Source organism: Mytilus californianus, unplaced genomic scaffold, assembly GCF_021869535.1.
Source record: "Mytilus californianus isolate M0D057914Y unplaced genomic scaffold, xbMytCali1.0.p SCAF_2, whole genome shotgun sequence".
Lineage (NCBI taxonomy): Eukaryota > Metazoa > Mollusca > Bivalvia > Mytilida > Mytilidae > Mytilus > Mytilus californianus.
In genome coordinates, this window is record NW_026262668.1 from 58,257,382 (window position 1) to 58,279,167 (window position 21,786).

At 34.1% G+C, this 21,786-nt stretch overlaps 1 protein-coding gene across 1 annotated transcript; it reads left to right on the forward strand.

Moving 5' to 3' along the window:
* The first annotated feature begins 712 nt into the window (after positions 1-712).
* On the forward strand, positions 713-8,261 carry LOC127730108 (sodium-dependent phosphate transport protein 2A-like). Its single transcript, XM_052238228.1, has 9 exons — positions 713-853; positions 970-1,141; positions 2,384-2,512; positions 2,806-2,937; positions 3,331-3,522; positions 4,011-4,129; positions 4,403-4,471; positions 5,103-5,211; positions 5,774-8,261. The coding sequence occupies exons 1-9, from the start codon at positions 746-748 to the stop codon at positions 6,715-6,717; spliced, it is 1,974 nt and encodes a 657-aa protein (XP_052094188.1). The 5' UTR covers positions 713-745; the 3' UTR covers positions 6,718-8,261.
* The last annotated feature ends 13,525 nt before the right edge of the window (positions 8,262-21,786 follow it).

Genomic DNA, 21,786 nt, shown 5'->3' on the forward strand with positions numbered 1-21,786 from the left:
TATGTGCATGACTATGAAATTAGTTCAGGTCAGAGTTTGTATTCTGCAATTACAGAGATAAACTGCAAAATACTCAACTAAATTCAAGATATGAAGATTTCCTATTTATGACGGTTTTTATAGAACACATGCAAATTTGATGAGTCACCTTGTCAATCTTTAAAAAAATGGGGAAACTCTTTTAAGAAAGTGGAGGGCAATGTTGGCTGAATTCGCTATTATCAGTATATAAAGTAAGTATATAGCTGTTCGTTTATTCAAGGTCTTTTTGTCTTATGTTGTTACATCATTCACAGCCGTGAGCTATTAAATTAATCAACGTCAAAAGTATTTGTTTAGAAGTTTGTTTATTCTGGTTCGAACCAGATATTGTAGAAGCCGATCACAAGTGAAGCTCGTTCTTTTCGGCGCAATACACATGCACATTATTTCAAATCAAATTATTCTGATTGGATAGTAAACAAAAATACCTGGTAACTGATGTTATAACGCAATAAATATAGTGCCTTAAATTACTATATATCATAAAAGATAAATCATAATGGATAAAAAAAAAACGGTTAGTTAATAGAAATGATAATAACAAAACATATTCTATTCAAATTCGATCCCCTTCCATCCAAATAACTAAAATATTCCACAAAACATGATGTGAAATCAAGCGTTAACCGGTTTCCTTATAAGGTTAATAGAAAGTAGTGCCAACCTACGTCAACCTATTATCCCACAGACATTGTCATAGAGAATGGCGGACCTCAAAGAGAACAACATGTCGTTAGGAAAAAAAATATATGAAGACATTGTAATAGTGGTTTCAGACCAGAAAAACGACAAAAAAGAAGTTCTAGGGGAGGTAAGTAAACTTTTTTCATTCATCAACACAATTATATTTATTGTTTTAAATGAATTGTGTGATTTTATTGTTCAATGTCAAATGTGCTAAAACCACGTGCTCTACTCAATTTAAAGGTGGTGAGAATCCAAGCTGTGACGGACTGCCAAAATGTGGTAAATCCGATGACAGATGATCCTTACGAATGTGAACCTCTGGTCCACGGTGTCAGAATCAAGGAAAAGAGTCAGGGTTACCCAGACGACGGGTCAGATGATGCCCGTGTTGGCGTTTGCGTTAATAGTAATGGTGGGTAAAAACGTCGACGCCTGGGAACATTTTAATACTGTATTGTTTTTCAATACGTGCAATTTGGTTGATTTTGGGAAAAACCTCTTCCCAATCCCAGATTGCATATATCCAACTAATTTCTGAAGTATGGAGTTGTGGCCGCCTTTTTTATTGGACTAAATTACAATTTCTTTTTAGAGGGCTCTCGGAACAAACTTTTTTAAGTGTTTATTAAAATAAATTGAATTACATGTTTTTAAAGCATGAATGATCAGTGCCTTAGTACAGTACTGACCAAAATTGATTAAAAAACGTCATTGCACTGGCATCTGTTAATTATGATTTCCATTAAATGATCAAACAAATTCTTGTATAAAAGATTTATAATATGCTTTCCTCCATACTATTAGATATTGGAAAATAATATTTATAGATGTGCATATTGATTTAATAGACCTTGTCAATTAATGTAGTCTTGTAGATCGATATAGTTGAACAACTTCCTGCATCTTGAAAAAGTGACCTCTCAGTTTTTGATATACCATAAACCATTGAGGAAATATTTCCTGATAACAAGGATTTAAATAACTGATAAAAATCCTGCTGATTCTGATGATATAAATCCAAGTTATGCTTTATTGAAAAAAAACATTTGATGTCATCTCAATATGCTAGAAGTTTTATACAAGGTAGCATAACAGAGGTGGATCCAGCATCTTTAGGGGATAATTCCAGAAAAAAGATTCAAGCCTGATTTTCACTGGTTATATGTGATCAGTTTAGAAAAGAAATCCTTTGAATGGTCATATTTTTATTACCCCCTGTTGGATCCACCTTACTTTGATTAATTTGAATTCTATTTGCAGGGAAATGGCAGTAAGTATGATATTCCAACTTTTGCCTTCTTATTGTAAAATATCTTGTCCAACTGGTTCAGCTACCAGTATTCTATTGATATTTTAAAAATATTGATAACAAATTCTTGAACATTCCAGTCAGATATTGGTGTTGATAAAGGGAAAATCTTACTAAAATACTTAAGATTAGATGGTGAATTGGTAAAACATTTTTCAGTTTCATCTGAACTTCTACATGTATGCCAAAATTATAAAAACTTCTTATTGTCTGTTCTGGTTTGATGGTGTTGGAGGGATGTTGTCTCGTTGACAATAACCCATGTCCATGAATGAATATTGACACTGTCAAATTCAGATTCTTTTATTTAACTGATTGACATATGTTCCCACTTGTATTTTTCAGGAACCAGATTTAAACATGCCTTACAAACCACTGGGAAAGTTTTACTGGTACTTGGGTTCCTGTATTTCTTTATATGCTCACTGGGACTTCTGGGTGCAGCATTCCAGTTGCTTGGTGGAAAAACTGCAGGTACTTTATATTCAAAACATTAAAAGTATTTTTGTAAGCATTTCCAACTGAATGATTGGGCAGCTTAATGTTGCCAGGATCAGATATTAGAGAATGTTTAAATTGCTTATTAGAGTGGAGTGCCTAGTTACTGTAATCTGATATATTTTTTGAAACCAAGAAGTTAAAAAAAAAGCTTTGTATTTTGAAATTAAGACTTGAATCTCAGGCCGCCGCAATAAATAAAAATTAAAGTTATTACTCCAGTTTCATTTAGGTTTTCATCAAACTCATGATTGCGTTTATCTTTTTAGGAAAGGTGTTTGAACAATCAGAACTGCTTAGTAACCCTGTTGCCGGGTTAATGATTGGTATCTTGGCAACTGTTTTGGTTCAGAGTTCAAGTACATCCACCAGTATAATAGTTACTATGGTAGCATCAGGAAGTAAGTAAATACAACAGTCAAGTTTAAGGTTGCAGACAATAAATTTCGTACTCTCCTTCCTGGAAAAAAACACTTAACTAAGATATAGTGAATTAACCTGAAGGATTGAACTAGAACTTGAAAATAATAAAATAGAATGTAAAGATGGAATACAACAATAACAAGTTTCCTGCCAAATGACTACTTTAATATGTATATGTATTTAGTTTAGAAAATAAAGGTGTTTGCGAGCAATATTTTTAATGTATTTGCAAAAGGCTGTTGCATATCCAATGTACCTTGTTTCATGTTGTTATTGCAAAATAAAACACAAATGGTGAAAAAATGTTTTACTTCAATATAAATAATCTGTTTCAATGACAATGTAATGTACATGATTACCTATTATTTCAGTTATTGGTGTGAGACCAGCCATACCAATGATCATGGGAGCAAATATTGGTACCAGTGTAACCAACACAGTAGTATCCATGGCTCAAGTTGGTGACCGGAACCAGTTCAGAAGAGCTTTCTCTGCAGCTACAGTTCATGATATGTTTAACTGGCTGTCCGTTATCATTTTACTGCCATTAGAGTGTGCTACAGGTAAACCATTACTTAATATATATGTGTAATTAATAGGTACTTTATATACATGTGTAATTAATAGGTATCATTTCAGAAGCTCTTGCTGATAAATGAACAAGACATTATCTTTGCAAAAAGTAAAGTAACAAAATTACCGAACTCCAAGGAATATTCAAAACAGAAAGTCCTTTATCAAATGGCAAAATTAAAAGCTCAAACACATAAAACGAATGGAAAACAACTGTCATATTGTTGACTTGGTACAGGCATTTCCTTATGAAGAAAATGGTGGATTAAACCTGGTTTTATAGCTAGCTAAACCTCTCTCAACATAGTTCCAATCCCAATTTTTTGCAATAATAAAATTTCACAGACATTTCTGAATTAAGTTATTCTCTGACATTATTTACTTCATTTAATAGATTGTTTAAAAAAAAATCTGATGTTGAACTAATAAAAAAATATTGTTAATAACTCTTATTTTAATCAGTTATTTTATTTTGTAGGATATTTAGAGAAACTGACTGGTGAGTTGACAAAATCTTTTAAAGGAAGTAGTTTTAAAGGAGGAAAACAGGATTTCCTGAAAGTTATCACTAAACCACTCACTAAACTGATTATTGAGGTAAGTTCTCTTATGTGAGCACGCAAAGTTTTATCAGGAAATCACAAAGCTATAATAAATAATTATCTCTGTAGAAAAAAATTGCTCATGTATAATATTATATTTATTTTAACAACCCAGGAGAAAAGTAGCATCATTCATTCCTCTGTACTTAAATTATGGCAATCTCTACATGAAATCAGAAATATAAAAAGTATGTTGTAAGATATCTACATCGATCAAAGTTGCTGTTGAAAAAAATTGTTTTTATTGGATTTTGTTTGCTCTTTTTAGCTGGACAAGAAAATATTGAAGAAAATTGCTGTTGGCGACAAAAATTATGAAGATAAAAGCTTGATAAAGGTAATTAAGAAAATTGTGGTCAAAGTATTCAGTTTGTTTGTAGCTGGAATCCTACATGCTTCCATTTCGTCTGTTTAATTTACTTTAATAGAGATTTTTAGCTTAGCAATGGCTGAAGCTTTAAAAAAAATGATTCTGAGGCCATAAAAAAGAATATGTTTGCCCTAACCCTACCTACCCAGAAATTAGCTGCCTACTCAAAATCTTTTTTTTTAATCAGATAGGCATGATATAATAAACAATTGACACTTCAATTTCTCTTTGCCAAAAAGAAAAAAGAAAATGCCTGCCTACCTACATGTACCCACTGTCTCTACCTTCGAGTAGGGTTTGGGCAAACCAAAATATTTTTAAGTGTGGCCTGAGCTTGTTGCATTAGAACATGAACCATATGAGATGGAGAAAATAAGAAAGGAATTCACTAGGACAATGAAATACACTTTAAAAAAGCATAATCCTGTGCTAATAAACTGCAGATATTTTTTTTTAATATGAATCATATATTTGGATGTATACACTTTGTGTACATTAACACATGTCTTCACCAAGTTCTTCACTAATGTCTAAAACACCCTTTTGAGTTTGTGGATAAAATTTTCACTTGAAAATCATTTTGTTCTTTTTGTTTCAGAGGTTCTGTGTCAAAGAAGCAGATAAGGGTGTTTGGAAATCCAATATGACTGCCACTGTTACCACACTCAATTCAACAATGAATGTTACTGAACCGGGAGGTCCCGGATGTAAGTTGCATTGAAATAGAATAGTGAAAAGGAGAAAAACAATTTTAAAAAAATGATAAAAAGACTTAATGAACTGTGTAAGCTTTCTTATTCAGTCCTAGAACTGTCAGTGTGACTTGTGAACATACAATATTTGTTTGTGTCCGATCTTGATGTTGGTTGGATCACTCAAAACATAATTTTATTCTAAAAATGTCCCCAATATCTCAACAGGAAGGTCAAGTCTCCTACTTGTATACAAATATCCAGAATATTTAAGCATTTACTTCACTGCCAATATAAGTGAAAATGGTACTATTTATATTACACAAATTAAGTTTAACAGGAATTCTCCCACTTACAAGGGGAGATCACTCATGTTGGAGGTTTGAAAAGATGACATCCATGATACATTGTGATACATTGTACAAGGATTACTGAATTTTTTTCTAACTTTATAAAAGGCAGTCTAGTAAGATGTGCAATGTCACCGGGTGTGACAAAATTACTGGTAATCTAATAAGAACAAAATTCAATCATATCTACTTTATAAATGTATAACAATATTTGTTTGTTATTCCAGGTGCATCCTTATTCAGCATTCTGGACTTAAATGATACAGTGTCTGGTGTAATCTTGCTGATTTTCTCCCTTGTTGTGCTTTGCTGTTGTTTAGTGGGCATGGTAAAGGTACTTAACTCTATGATGAAGGGACCAATAGCCAAAGCTTTAAAGAACATAGTAAATGCAGATTTCCCAGGATGCTTTAAGTTTTTAACAGGATATGTAGCCATGTTGGTTGGGGCAATATTAACTGTTTTAGTTCAGAGTTCATCTGTATTTACATCAACACTGACTCCGTTGGTAGGACTTGGATTAATTAAAGTTGATCGAATGTACCCTCTGACTTTGGGATCAAATATAGGTACAACCATGACATCGGTGTTAGCAGCATTTGCAGCATCTGAAAATAAACTGGATGTAGCACTCCAGATAGCACTTTGTCATTTCTTCTTCAACATTTCTGGAATTTTGATCTTTTATCCAGTTCCTGTAATGAGAAGAGTACCAATTAGAGCTGCCAAGTTTTTGGGAAAAATAACCTCCGAGTACAGATGGTTTGCGGGATTGTACATTGTATTGTCTTTCTTGGTGTTGCCTGTAATGGTATTTGGATTGAGCATGGCTGGACAAATTCCGTTTATAGTTGTAGGATCCATTATAGTTTTCATTATCTTTAACGTAGTAGTGTTGAACGTGTTACAGAGGAAAAAACCAACCTGGTTACCTTCATCATTAAGGAATTGGGATTTCTTGCCAGAATTTTTGCATTCATTAAAACCATACAATAAAGTGTTCACTGCCTGTTCTATATGTTTCTGTACAAGTTGTCAGAAAAAGGACACAGTATATAATTCTCTGCCATTGACAGCTAGTGCTTCAAGTTCTCCTAATAGTAGCTCAAACAGTAGTAGATTTCCAAGCACAGCAAATTCAACAGTTGATCTTCTAATCAACCGTGTATGATGATACTTTTGATTTAGTAATGCACATACATGTATTTATTTATTGTCTGGTTCTTTTTTTTGTGTAATTATTTTATACATAATAAAAATTAAGTTAATGATGGAAAAAAAATACTATAAAATTGGACAAAACAATGAATAGAAAATAAAACAAGTTTTGTCTTGTCAGTATTTTATTATCGATTAGTCCTTCCGATATATTTATTTGCATAATTTTATTTTTAAAATAACTAAAGGATAATCATCAAATTTTAGTGCTATTATCTATATAAGTTAATGTGAATCTCATAATGAGACGGCAGCTATATTTATTTTTCTATTGATGAAATTAACATTATTTCAATTTATGATAGAATTAAGTATTACTGATTTTTTTGTTTAAATGTTTACTTATGTTGATACGAGTATTCTTGTTTTTATATTTCTGACCGGTTTGGCTATTTTGGAAAACAGATATGCTAAATCTATCCAAAACAATATAGTATCAGTACATTTGTACATTAACAATTTTTCTTTGGACTCAAACAGAAGCTATATTACAGGTAAATGAAATGTTTATATACATGTACATGTTCAGCATTTGAAAATTGCTCCAAATTGTGTTTACTTTGTCAGATTTTTTTTGATAAATATTAACCTACAGTAAAGTATAGAAGAACAAGCAACAAGCATATGTGTCCGATAGTTTGTTGTAAGAGCATTTTTTGTCTGTGTTGTTGGTGCTTTATACTATTTCATATATATATATACATTAGATCTCTTTGGGTATTCATCAAAGACTAATACATTGTACTAGTTTTCCAAAATTAGACTAAACTTTCAGTTATTGATTCAAACTTCAATTGTTTAGTATTTTAATTAACAGACGTAAGATTTCAAAAACTGGTCACTAGGTGATCATGATTGTTTAATACATGTATGTTACAATTGTAAATGAAATTGAGTGAAATTTCAAAAATGTGCCAGCTCTAAATGATCTGAAATCACACAAGTGTTCAATATGATAATTTCAAGACGGCTTTTCACTGAGTTTGATACTAAAGCAAAGATCAAGCTTTTGTTATTGTTCATGCTACCTTTTCAGTATATGCATTTTAAGTACAATCATTTTTTACTGCCAAATTCAGATTTATTTTAAACTTGTTCAACACATCAAGCATTTGAAGAAAAAAGACTGATATAGGTCTACAGGAAGTTTGATACTGTTCACATTGGATAAAGTGAATAAATGTTTTTTTGTCAGAGTTCCCAATATTTGTGAATATGTATGTGAAATGAATGAAATGCAAGTTGCCATGCTAAAACAGTGCATATGGATGGTACTTTTAGATTTATTGTTATCAACTTCCTTGTAGTGTTTATGTGGTATGTGTGTGTATGCTTGAGTGAAATTGTTGTCATATTTGATATTTTAAAGTGCACAATTTTATGTGTAGTGAGAAAGCCTTTCAAAACAAGTGTAAAACCTGGTATTTCACTGAATAACTGTTTACCAAATAATTGTTAATGTTAACTTTTTTATTTATTGATTAAAATTGAAAACTGTTTTATTTATTTATAAATCTGCACATAAAATGCCACTTGGGAGTTTCATTGGTCTGAAGCCATACCACAGTTTAGGTGAAGATGCAAAACGTTGGTTTCTATACTTTGTTCAAAATTAATTGTACAGAATGCAGAGATTCTAAATAAAGTGTTGACATGGTTAAAACCTGACAGACATGTTCATCTTGCAATCATTCCATACACCAAATATAGTGACCCCATTGCTTATAGTATTTGAAAAAAAGACCAAACCACAAAACTTTACATTGACCAATGAACCATGAAAATGAGGTTAAGGTCAGATTAAACCCCACATTGGAACATGTACAGTTTACAATTATTCTATACACAAAATGCATACCAGAAGTTGACCTGTTGCTTATAGTATCTGAGATATGGACGACCATGAAAACTAAACCTTGGATCACTGATCTATGAAATGAGGTCTATAGGACATGCAGATATTGAAAGGATCCCATATCCCAAATATTGTTACTGGTATCCTATTACTAGTAAGAAGCGAGTTTTTCACATGACAAAAAAAAAATGTGGAAATTTCACGCAGTCACTTAACCTTGAAAACGAGGTCTTCTACCTTCTGAAATATAAAACTTTATACAAAAAGTTTATACTATCCCAGCCAAATTGTAATCCATGTCTCTCATTCTGTGACTCCTATTGGTTAAGACATAAAACTAAAACAAATAAACCGCAACACAATCGGATAATCCTTTCAGGAGTTGCCCAATCATTCACAATGTTGACCCATTTTTATACGACTGCCAAAAAATTTTGCGGTAGTGTATTGGTATGACTTTGGCGGCGTCGTCCGAAGACACATTGGTTTTCGCACTCAAACTTTAGTTTAAGTGAATGGATCTCTATGAAATTTTACCATAGGTTCAATACCACAAAAGGAAGGTTGGGATTGATTTTGGGGGTTATGGTACCAACAGTTAAGGAATAAGGGGCCAAAAATAAGCATTTTTGTAACTTCCAGACATAACTTGTGTGTAAGTGTATGGATCTCTCTGACATTTTACCACAAGGTTCCATATCACAATGGGAATGCTGGGATTGATTTTGAGGGTAATTGCCTAAAATGTTTGAGAATAAGGGGCCAAAAATAAGCATTTTTCTAGTTTCCAGACAATAACTTGTGTTCAAGTGTATGGATCTCTCTGAAGTTGTATTGCGATGTACCATATCACAAAGGGAAGGCTGTATCGTTTAGTGGGTAAATCGGGCAACTATAAGGCTAACAATACAACAAAGGCGTCTAGCTGGTATGGATCTCTATTCAAACTCTGATCTCAATACGTCACACTTAGGTGACGTTACAATGAATAGCGACAGCGAGAACGTTACGTTTATGCGTTACTTCCAACATACTGGGGGCCGCAAATGAATTACTTTACAATAAATAAAAGTGATCACAAATTAAATGATAATAGTTCTGAGAAAATAAATTAAAACTTTAAAGTCTCTATGTAATAATATTTAACAGTCCATGGTTATTCACTTAAATGTCCATATGTTAATTACACATTTACTTTTACTTTTCACAATTTACATTTAACACGCGTTAGTCCATGTTTTTATTTTCTTCTTTGCCTCAAACTGAGCTGCTCTAGTTTCAACTTCCAAAGAATTCAGTTCTAACGGATAAAGTTTGCTGATTGGTCTAGATGTCACACCATTTTTTGTTCGAATTATGGCTGATCGTGTAAGTCCATCTTTGCCGTAAATTAATTTGTCAATTACAGCCAAAGTCCAATTTACTCTTGATACATCGTCATGAATCTGAACTACATCTCCTACATTGATGTTCTGTGTGTTTCGACCAGTGTATCGGTAATGTTCCCTAAGCGAAGTTAAGTATTCCTGTTTCCATCTTTTTATGAAGTTTTTAAGAATCAATGATAGAAACTTCGATTGTCTAGTTACTGATTCATGCGTAGTGTCTTTGGTTCCTGGTTGTAAACTACAGTCTTCAAGTCCGTTATACGGTAGCGTCCTGATTCGTCTTCCATATAATAAATGTGACGGAGTAAGGGGTTCGTCGTCCGTTGGATCCGATGAAACGTATGTAAGTGGGCGGTCATTAAGTATACTTTCTACTTCAGTTATTATCGTGTTGAGTGTTTCATTGTCCACCAGTGCTCGTCCTAATACTTTTTTAATGCAATTTTTCGTTAATCCTATCAATCTCTCCCACCATCCGCCGAACCAAGGAGCTCTTTTCGGGATAAATCGCCAAGTTGTTCCATAAGAATTAAGCTTCTCGGTTACATATGATGACTTTGTTAAATGTTCAATTTCTTTTGCCCCCGCAACATACGTAGACGCGTTGTCTGAAATCATCACTTTTGGGAGTGACTATCTACTTGTAAAACGGCGAAAAGCTAAAATAAAAGCATTCTGTGATAAATCCTGCACAATTTCTAAATGAACTGCTCTTGTACTAGCACAAGTAAACAGACATATGTATACCTTTTTGTTTTGTCCTTCTTTAGTTCTTATGTGTAATGGTCCTGCGAAATCCACTCCTGTAACTGTGAATGGATGGTCTTCACGAAGTCTGTCGGCTGGTAGGGGTGGTGGGTCCGGAACTGGGTAGGGTCTTCCTGTTACTTTACGACAAGTAACACAGCGACGCAAAAGTGACTTTACGTTTCGTCTGATCGTTGGAATCCAGTAGTGCTGGCGCAAAACTGTAACTGTACTTTCTAGTCCACAATGGAAGTTTCTTGTATCCGCATCTTTTATGATGAGATCGGTTAACTTGTCTTTAGATGGCAATAAAACGGGAAACTTAGCTGATTCTAGTGTATTTGCATTGTTAATTCTCCCTCCACCGCAGCGTATTATATTTTCGTGATCCAAATACAGTTTGAGTTGTTTAACAAGGCTGTTTTTCGTTTGTTTCTCCTTTAAGTCCTTCATTATTTCGGCATAGTTTCTATGTTGTGAATTTCGAATTAACATTATAGACATATTCTGAATATCCGATACGGTTAACATTCCACTATGTTTGTCTTTTCTGCAGTTTTGTATGAATCTTAATACGTAAGCACTTACACGAAGTAGTTTCTGATAAGAAGAAAATTGATCAATGTTGATAATTTGATGAAGTCCTATTGTATCGGCTATCATACGAACCTCGTCCTTTTTCGCCGTTTCTGCGTCGTCTGTGGAAACGGAGAGAATTTGGTGTTGGTCATTAGGTATCCATGACGGCCATTTAGACTTGTCAGTAATCCACTGTGGACCATGCATCCATAATTGACTATTTTTAAATTTATCGGCTGATATCCCTCTAGATAGTAAGTCGGCCGGGTTTGAGTCTGTCGGGCAATACCTCCATTTAAACGTCCTTGTAAGTTGTTTGATTTCCGCGACTCGACTTCTAACAAAGGCTGGTAGTTGTTTGTCAGTCTTTAGCCAGTTCAGTACTATCTGACTATCAGTCCAAAGTATCGCTTGTTCAATATTGATATGTTGCATAAGATGATTTAACAGTCTAGCTCCTATAACAGACGCCATTAATTCAAGTTTCGGAATTGTCATTTTCTTCACTGGTGTAACTTTGTTCTTTGCCATCACTAGCTTGCTTTGATTTCCATCTACGTCTACAATATACGCACATGATCCGTAGGCCTTTAAGCTTGCATCGGTAAAAATGTGGATCTGCAAGTTATTCGTGTTTAAGGTGTTGTCTAGGTAACAGCGGGAAATCTCAAGTTTGGTACAATCATTCGTGTCTTTTTGTATCTGTCTCCACTGTAAAACGACGTCCGACGATAACGGTTCGTCCCAATCTACTTTCAACTCCCATATATGCTGCATCAACATTTTACTCCTAACGGTAATAGGACTGATTATTCCGAGCGGATCGTACACTTGTGATGACTGACGGAGTATATCGCGTTTTGTTGTAATGCTATCATCTACTGAAAGTGGGTCTCTGCGTGCAAATGTGAGTGTGTCGTTTTCTGTGTCCCATCGCAAGCCAAGTATCTTGACAAGTTTGTCTTCGTCTAGTACATTTTCGGATGAAGCACGGTCTTGTAGTTCTTTGCAGTTTGAAGCCCATGAGCGTAAGTTAAAACCTGCTTTTTCAAATACTGAACGTGATGTATGAAAGTAGTCTAACAAATCTCCTTGTTGATTAAAGCTCGAAATAATATTGTCAACATATAAGTCTTTCTTTAACATTGTTGTCCAGTCAGTGGGATTTTCAGTCAAATGTTTACGTATAACAGCATTTAGGATGAACGGTGAGCAAGTTGCTCCAAATAATACTGACTTGAATCTGTATGTGGTAAGTTGACTATTTGGGTCATCCGGATTACTAAGCCAAAAGAATCTGGTAACATCACGATCCTCTGCATCAAGACCAATATTAAGAAAGGCTTTTTCTATATCAGTCGACACGGCGTATTTGTGCATTCTAAATCGGAGAAGAATTCCGGTTAAGTCATTCAAGTTTGGCGAAAGATCCATCAAACAATCATTTAAACTCGGACTAACAGGTGTAGGTTTGCAGCTGCAGTCAAATACAATTCTGATTGGCGTGGTTGACGACTCTTTACGTACATGATGGTGAGGTATGTAATGAACCTTTGTGTTCGTTGATCGTTCATCAACTCTCTCGATAAATCCACGTTTTTCTTGTTCATTTATAATTTGTCCGTATTTCTGTAAAAGTGTAGGTTCACGACTAAGACGCTTAATGACATTTTCTGTTCTCCGTTGTGCAACACTTCTGTTGTCTAGTAAAATAGGGTGTTCCTCCTTCCAAGGTAACTTAGTAACATATCTGTTTCCATGGTAACTAATACAATTTGCTTCATATACATCTTGGAAATATCCGTTTTCAGATTTGTTGTCAGTACTTTCTATACCAGCAGCTTCAACTTCCCAAAATTTCTCCAAGTTAAGCTCTTCAACTTTGTGACCTACTAATATGTTCATCATTGACGTACGTGTGTGATCCGGAGTTGTAGGGAGTCCATTGATTGGGCCGGACAGAATGTATCCGATTTTCGACTTGACGGCAGTAGGTCCTGCTCCTCGCACTATTCTATCCTCGACAATCGACCAGTAATAATCGACTCCAATCAATAGAGAAACTTCAAACATAGGGTCATGTGAGACGGGATGGGCTAATTTCAAGCCATACAAATACTTTAAGTGGGTTGTCTTATGTACATAGGCTTTCATTGGTACAGCTATTTCTGGTACAATTAAAACGCTGATGGTTAATTTTTCGGTATCTGTAAGTAGGTAAATGGTACCAGTGTTTAGATGTCGGACTTTTTTGCTCTCATTTGTGTCACCAAATCCTGACAAGTGTACGGTCTCCTGTCCGGTAATGGCCAAATTCAGCTCTGTAGCTAATTTGTCTGTGATGAAGGACCTCTGTGCGCCCTCGTCAAATAATATGTTTGCGTTAGTACATTGAATGCCTGAACTTACTTGCGCTACGGCAGTTTTAAGTAATACATTGGTCTGTGTCTGTGAGTGAAGAACTGTGCCCGTTTCCTTCGCGTTGTGTTGTGTTTCATGAATTGTGCTAATATTTACATTAGTGTTTCTCTGTTTTTCATCTTGTTGTACCTCGTCTTTGCATAAACTAGTATGATGCCGTTTTATACATTTCCTGCAACTTTGATGTGATTTGCAATCTGCTACATTATGATGTCCAAGACAGTTAAAACATAAACGATCCCGTTTAACAATAGAAATTCTTGCTTTGTGATCAATTATCTTAGTGCAGTTAAAGGGAAATCACACTATTTATACGACTAATAATAATTCATTGAAATTTTGCATGTAGACAGATCATACTTATTAAAATATTTTAGGCGAAAAAAAAATTGGGGTCACCGATGTTGTTTTCGAGATATGACGTCATCAAAACTTAAAGAATCGTGTTATAACGAAATATAGAAATACCGCTCTAAATTGTTAAAAAAAAAAAACTTATTGAAAAACCATGTTTAACTGGAATAACAAAAACAGTCAAATGTTACTTGTACCTTATGAACATTTATTTGTCTCGGTTTCCTTATTTTTGAAGGCATTTGAACATTTCCCGCCATTTTTAATTGCTATTTATAATAGATTTTTCTTGAAATAAAAAACATCTACTAATGTTTTTCCCATCAAACTTCTGCATAAGTTGCAGCTTCAGGGAAGATTTTAAAAGCATAAATAAAAAAGGGGGGTCACCGATGTTTTAAATCCGCTAAAACGGAAATAATCTTTATTATTGAATTTTGGCGGGAACTATAACCTTTTAACGTTATAGAACGACGTTGCTGGCATAACAGCATTTCTTGCAACGCTTGGGTTGAATTAAACCTTTTCACTATTTTGATTATTCATTGATATCTTTATCAATCTATCGAATCGTTAAACATAGATACAATAACAGTTTATTATAAAGTAATTGTCAAAGTTGAAGTCATCTCATTTTTTTAATTGCATTTGTTGTATGGGGAAAACGAATGTTTGCCTCATGCCGTATTATAGAAATAATTTTCGGCTTCCAGATAAAGAATCTTCTACCTCGGAAGACTGAGGGTATCCGAGCTGAAAAGTAACACGTTCCTTTTAGACTGCAGGCAGAATAATTTCGTTACCATAATTTCACTAGCTTGTCCATTCGCACCGGGAAGATAAAACCTGAAATCTGTGTTAAAAATGCCACAAACTCAGCACGTTAAAAGAAACCTATTTTCGGTAGGAATTTAAAATTGGTTCCGTAATTACACAACGCTTCATAATTTGTTCGAACTGTTGAAACCACATTTTTTCTGAGTTCTATCATCCCGCACCCATTTTTCATACATCGTTTCATGTTCATTGTACATAATATGTTCAATGTTCATCGCCTGTGTATCAAAACTTTATGTATTACGTATATTCTATTACCGTTCGATTAATCGCTCAACGTTGGTATGTTACGAGAAATACAATGCATCTGATAATTTAGAGTTAATTGACAATAAAATACACATCGCCATATTGATATCAGGAACATATAATGTTCCCAGTTGATATGAATTAAAAAAAACTTGTAATAAACGGATCTAGTTTTTTTTCTTGTTCTGCTACATCTATCCGTGTTTCTGTGGACATGTTGATATATTTTATCTAACTCTAGTTTTTTGTCGAGCCTTCGACTTTAGTCGAAAAAGCGAGACATAGCGATCCTACATTCCGTCGTCGGCGTCGTCGGCGTCGTCGTCCACAAATATTCACTCTGTGGTTAAAGTTTTTGAAGTTTTAATAACTTTCTTAAACTATCCTGGATTTCTACCAAACTTGGACAGAAGCTTGTTTATGATCATAAGATAGTATCCAGAAGTAAATTTTGTAAATATAAAATTCCTGTTTTTCCATATTTGACTTATAAATGGACTTAGTTTTTCTGTCAGGAAACAATACATTTACTCTGTGGTTAGAGTTTTTAAATTTTTAATAACTTTCTTAAACTATCCTGGATTTGTACCAAACTTGGTCAGAAGCTTGTTTATGATCATAAGATAGTATCCAGAAGTAAATTTTGTAAAAAAAAAATCTTATTTTTTTCGTATTTTACTTATAAATGGACTTAGTTTTTCTGCCAGGAAACAATACATTCACTCTGTGGTTAAAGTTTTTAAGATTTCAATAACTTTCTTAAATTATCCTGGAAATGTGCCAAACTTGGACAGAAGCTTGTTTATGATCAAAATCTTGTATCTCGAAGGAAACTTTGTCACATTTTGTACCTGTTTATCCGTATTTTACTTATAAATGGACTTAGTTTTTCTTCCAGTTAACATTACATACAGTATGCAGTTAAAGTTTTTAAAAAAGTTATTAGATCCATAAACTATCCTAGATTTATACCATACTTGGACAGAAGCTTCTTACAATCAAAAGATAGTATCGAGAGGAATATATTTATTGATTTTTTTCCTCATTTTTGTTGAGCCTGCGATTAACAGCAAAAGTAGGCGAGACACTGGGTTCCGTGGAACCCTTACGAATGTTTTATCAGATGGCAAATGAGAGTGTGGATAACCTTTGATGTAGAATAAGAGTTCGAGTTCCAGCTAAATTTAGAGTTAAAGTTCCAGTTTTATTTTTAGTTCGAATGTTAATTCGAGTAAGAGTTCTAGTTAAAGCTCGAGTTCCACTTAGAAACTTCAGAGTTATACTGTAAGATAGAATAAATTCTGGTAAGAGTTACAATTTTGAGATCTGAGATCCGATGAAATTAAAAGAAAGATTGCAGTTTCTATTTTCTGTTGGTGCACCTCTCTTTCTTGAATTGTATATTCTTTTATCATATTTATGTTTCAGTATGGTATAGCCTATACACTTTTTTTTGCCAACACTGATTAATGATAGGTAATTTGAAAATAACTGATTGATTGTGTGCCACTTTCAGCACTCTGTTATATCATGTTGGCCTTTTTTTTTTTAAAGTACCAAGGTATCAAGAGTAAATCAGCTACCTTTGTATTAAACAAATGGTTGTCCTTTACAGTCATGATTGGAATCTGACAATCTCCCTATATCACTATTTGTTGACATGCAAGTGATCACATTGAGTGATCTGAACACGAACCTACTTCTGAACTACTAGTTTTTGTTTTGTTTTGGTTTTCGTTTTTTTCTTGATTTTTGCAAAACTTTCAGTGGCAAATATTACATGAATATCAGCACAAATTTTTTTTCTATATGAGATGAATACTCTTTCACAAGACGGACCTTAATGTGATGGTTACAGATTAGCACTCTGAAAGACATGTTACTCTACATAAATACATGTGTGTGTGTTAAATATTTCTCTTGTTGGAGTCTTTTAAAGCCAAATATACAGTGTGGATTTTTTGTTGTTGTTGTAGGCAGTACGGTCATCAATAGTACAAAAATAACTAGGCATAGTGTTTGATATTCCCAGATTGCTCTGACGTCTAGCGGCCTTATTTTTTAACTTGCTGGTCGTACAGTTCGCTATAATTGACAGTTTGAAGAAATATTACAAAATATGATTTTTTTTTGTGCCCAAATTATGTATTGACCGGATGAGATATAAATAGTCAGAACTTTTTTGTTATTTGATAGATTATTTTAATATTTGAAGACCTTAGAAATATTAGACTATATTTTATGATAATTTAACAAAAAAAAGTTGACCAGACGGATTTCACACTCACTGATGTACGCTTTACAATATTGAACTGATCGACAAAAAGTGTTACTGGTAATATCTCTTTTGTTTTACATTATTTTTTCATACAACTAAGAAATCTGCGAGAATAATAGTTATCTTATATGAAAATTTAAACTTCATAGTAAAACAAAATGTTTTCCTAAAAAAAAAGTTGACCGGACGGATTTCACATTCGCCGATGTACGCTTTGGTTATACTGAAATGATCGACAAAAAGTGTTATAAATATCTCTTTTGTTTTTAAATATTTTTTTTCTTCATGAAACTAAGAAATCTGCGAGATCAATAAATATGTTAATATATGAAAATATAACTTTACAGTAAATAAAAAAAGTTTTTCTACAAAAAAAAGTTGAGCTGACGGATTTCACTACAAATAATAAAGACCAGATCAACAATAAATGTTGATATTTCTCATATCTAACAATATTTTTCGGTGAAATTAATAAACCTTTAAGAAAAATAATTGTATAAATGGTATTGTATGTAAATACAAACTCAATAATAATAATAATAATAATAATATCTTTATCTAAAGAGAGTAACTCATTTGAATTAAACCCAATCGTAAGGTAATTCAAGACCAAATCAAGACCACTTTCGGCTATTTTTTGGCCATACATTTTGTCCGTTTCGAGTAGCATTTTCATTTTTTGCACTTAAATCAAAACGTCATTTGCTTTCTCTTGCTTTAGTGAACGTCCCTTTGAGCGGGCCGCCATTTTAGAAACTAGCAACCTTTACGACGGACTCGAAACGGCGACGTCATAATACGGTCACGACACTATGGCGGCGCCGAGAGTGATGCGTATAAACAATAGTGTGATTTCCCTTTAACGGGGGCGTGTGATTCTTTACAAAATACGCATGACTTTACGTGCATTTGTCTGTTGGCTGGTTTTGTACGTACCTTTGCATTGGTGTGAAATGCTGCAGTAGCGGTATGTGTTTCCGTAAAATCAGCGGAATTGCCTTCCTCCATAATATTGAGTTCGTGAAATATCACTTGTCGTAAGTCAGATAATTGCCAACTGGTTGAACCATGGCGTCTTGTTAAATTTATGCGTACGTCTCCCGGTAACTTTTTCAATATGATAGGGACCAATAATGAGCCATAGGTATCCTCTGTCTGACCAAGGGATTCTAAACCACGTACATATGTTTCTTTCTTGTCGTAATAGTTACGTAAGCTCTGTAGGGTATTCTTGGGTGACGGTATTTCAAGTAATGCATTCATGTACTTTTGCGTGATTTTGTGGACTTGTCCATACCTTTGTTTTAGCAACGAAACTGCTCTTTCGTAATTTGAGTTTGTAAGTGCAAAGCCATTTACGGTTTGGAAAGCTTCATCGTGTAACAATGACTTCAAGTAATTGAACCTCTGGACGTTACTCAGTGTTGGGTTTGTATGTACGGCTGCTTCATACGAGTCCCAAAAGGACTGCCATTGTAGAATGTCGCCATAGAAAGTTGGTAGATTTAGTTTAGGGAGCTTATTGTACTCGCTAGCAATTGAGGAATATGAGCGAAAATCTGAACGGAAATGTGTATTGTGCTGATTTTCTGTGCTTGACAAACAAATAATTATTTTTCTCTGTCCATTATTGTAATAGAAGTTTTCAATGAACACTTTAACCTAGAATGACCAAGCGAGGATTTTGACAATTCAAAACTTTTTCAATGAATTCCTTCTTTTTTCTTTGTTTTATTAGAACTGCATAACATAACCGGAAATAAACATCCGACTCCATACACATTTCTCAGGATTATTCTTCGTTGAATTCTTAAAGTCGTGGTTCGCTGTGACCCACGAAACCCACGAAAATTGGTATACCACGAATAAAAATGAATCCACAGTATTTGACGTACTTTTGTTTCTAAATTAAATGAATACTCATCTGAGTCAACGATTTCTGTTTCAATGTCCTCTTGATCCAAATCCTGAATAATGTCTTCATCTAATTTCCTTAACAATTCTTGTTTCCTTTTCAAAGTGTCTAAAATGTTCGAAAGTTCATCGGAATCAACAAGTTCTGTTCCGCTCTTTCGTCGAATTTCTTAAATATTCTTGAAATGGCGCTTCGATGTCCTGCACGTATCGATTTCAGCTTCAAATTCATCCTGGTCGCTTGGCACCAATATCGTTTAGTGGGTAAATCGGGCAACTATAAGGCTAACAATACAACAAAGGCGTCTAGCTTGTATGGATCTCTATTCAAACTCTGATCTCAATACGTCACACTTAGGTGACGTTACAATGAATAGCGACAGCGAGAACGTTACGTTTATGCGTTACTTCCAACAGGCTGGGATTGATTTTGGGGGTAATTGCCTCAAAATTTTAGGAATTGGGGGCCAAAAAGGGACAAAAACAAACATTTTTCTAGTTTCAGGACAATAACTTGTGTGTTAGTGTATGGATCTTTCTGAAATTGCACTACAAGGTTCCATATCGCAAAGGGAAAGCTGGAATTGAGTTTGGGGGTAATTGCCTAAAACATTTAGGAATAAGGGGCCAAAAATAAGCATTTTTAGTTTTCATACAATAACTTGTGTTCAAGTGTATGGATCTCTCTGAAATTGTACTGCAAGGTACCTTACCACAAAGGGAAGGCTGGGATTGATTTTGGGGGAGTTGCCTCAAAATTTTAGGAATGAGGGGTCAAAAAGGGGCAAAAAACAAGCATTTTTCTAGTTTCAGGACAATAACTTGTGTGTAAGTGTATGGATCTTTTATGAAATTGTACTACAAGATTCCATGTCACAAAGGGAAAGATGGGTTTGAGTTTGGGGGTAATTGCCCTAAAGGTTTAGGAATTTGGGGCCAAAATGGGGCCTGAAAACAAGCATTTTTCTAGTTTCCAGACAATAATTGTGTTCAAGTGTATGGATCTCTCTGAAATTGTACTGCAAGGTACTATACCACAAAGGGAAGGCTGGGATTGAGTTTGGGGGTGATGAATCATAAGGGGGTTCAAAAAATTTGGGGGAGGGATTATTTTTTTCCTTTTTTTTTCTTTAAAATTTTCCATTTTAAATTGGTTATTTCTGATTTATATATAAAAAGCAAATAATAATGATGTGGTTTGAATAGGTAAATTAAAATTTTTCAAGTTCTTAGACCACATTCATTCTGTGTCAGAAACCTATGCTGTGTCAAATATTTAATCACAATCCAAATTCAGTGCTGTATCAAGCTTGAATGTTGTGTCCATACTTGCCCTAAACTGTTCAGGGTTCGACCTCTGCGGTCGTATCAAGCTGCGCCCAGCGGAGCATTTTATTATATATTGGTATCTCATCATTGTCGTCCAAAGACATTTGGTTTCCGGACAATAACTTTGAAATTTGAACACAAGGTTTATAACCACAAAAGGAAGGTTTGGATTGATTTTGGGGGTTATGGTCTTAACAGTTTAGGAATGAGGGACCCAAATAAGCATATTTCTAGTTTCCAGACAATAACTTGTGGAAAAGTGTATGGATCTCTCTGAAATTAGACCACAAGTTTCCATACCACAAAGGGATGGTTAGGATTGGCTTTGGGGGGTTATGGCTCAAACCGTTCAGGAATAAGGGGGAAAAACAAGGGTTTCCTGGTTAATGGACAATTACAAGTACAATGTTATGTTTGGATTACCTCCCTTACATTGCTTTTAAATTATGTATATAGAAATGTGGTGATAAGCTGTCGATCTATTTTTAGAAGTTACTATTAAAAATGCTGATTAAGGAATATTAATTTTAGCCATGATGATGTATGTCATTTTCTATTTTAAGACTTTTATGATGTATTTAAATGGGAAATTCTGGTTGCAAACTCCATGGAAATTTGAATTGAGATTATGACCATATCAAGGGAGATTTTTTTGTTTTTTGAAAAAAGGGGGGGGGGGGGACAATTTTTTTCTCATTTCAGATTTCAGAAATTATAAAGAAAACTTCTTTAAATATTTTTTTTTTTTTTGCAAAAAAAGGGGGGGGGGGGGGTCAATTCGCAACAGCATAGTGTATTGCACAAAAGCAAAAAATTTAATATAAATTCAAATCGCTATACAAATCCTTGTTCAAATCATATAACCAATCCTAGGTTCTTTGACTACAGTTATTCTGTGTCAGAAACCTATTATGTGTCAAATATTTAATTACAATCCAAATTCAGACCTGTATCAAGCGTGAATATTGTGTCCATTTTTGACCCAACTGTTCAGGGTTGGACCTCTGCGTCGTATCCAGCTGCGCTTGATGAGGCAATTTATTAATCTGGTTTTCTGAAGGATAAATCTGG

Coding starts and splice junctions, on each gene's coding strand:
- LOC127730108 (XM_052238228.1), top strand. CDS start 746: ATGGCGGACCTCAAAGAGAACAACATGTCGTTAGGAAAAAAAATATAT. Junction 854..969: donor AAAAAGAAGTTCTAGGGGAG/GTAAGTAAACTT, acceptor CTCAATTTAAAG/GTGGTGAGAATCCAAGCTGT. Junction 2,513..2,805: donor GCTTGGTGGAAAAACTGCAG/GTACTTTATATT, acceptor TTATCTTTTTAG/GAAAGGTGTTTGAACAATCA.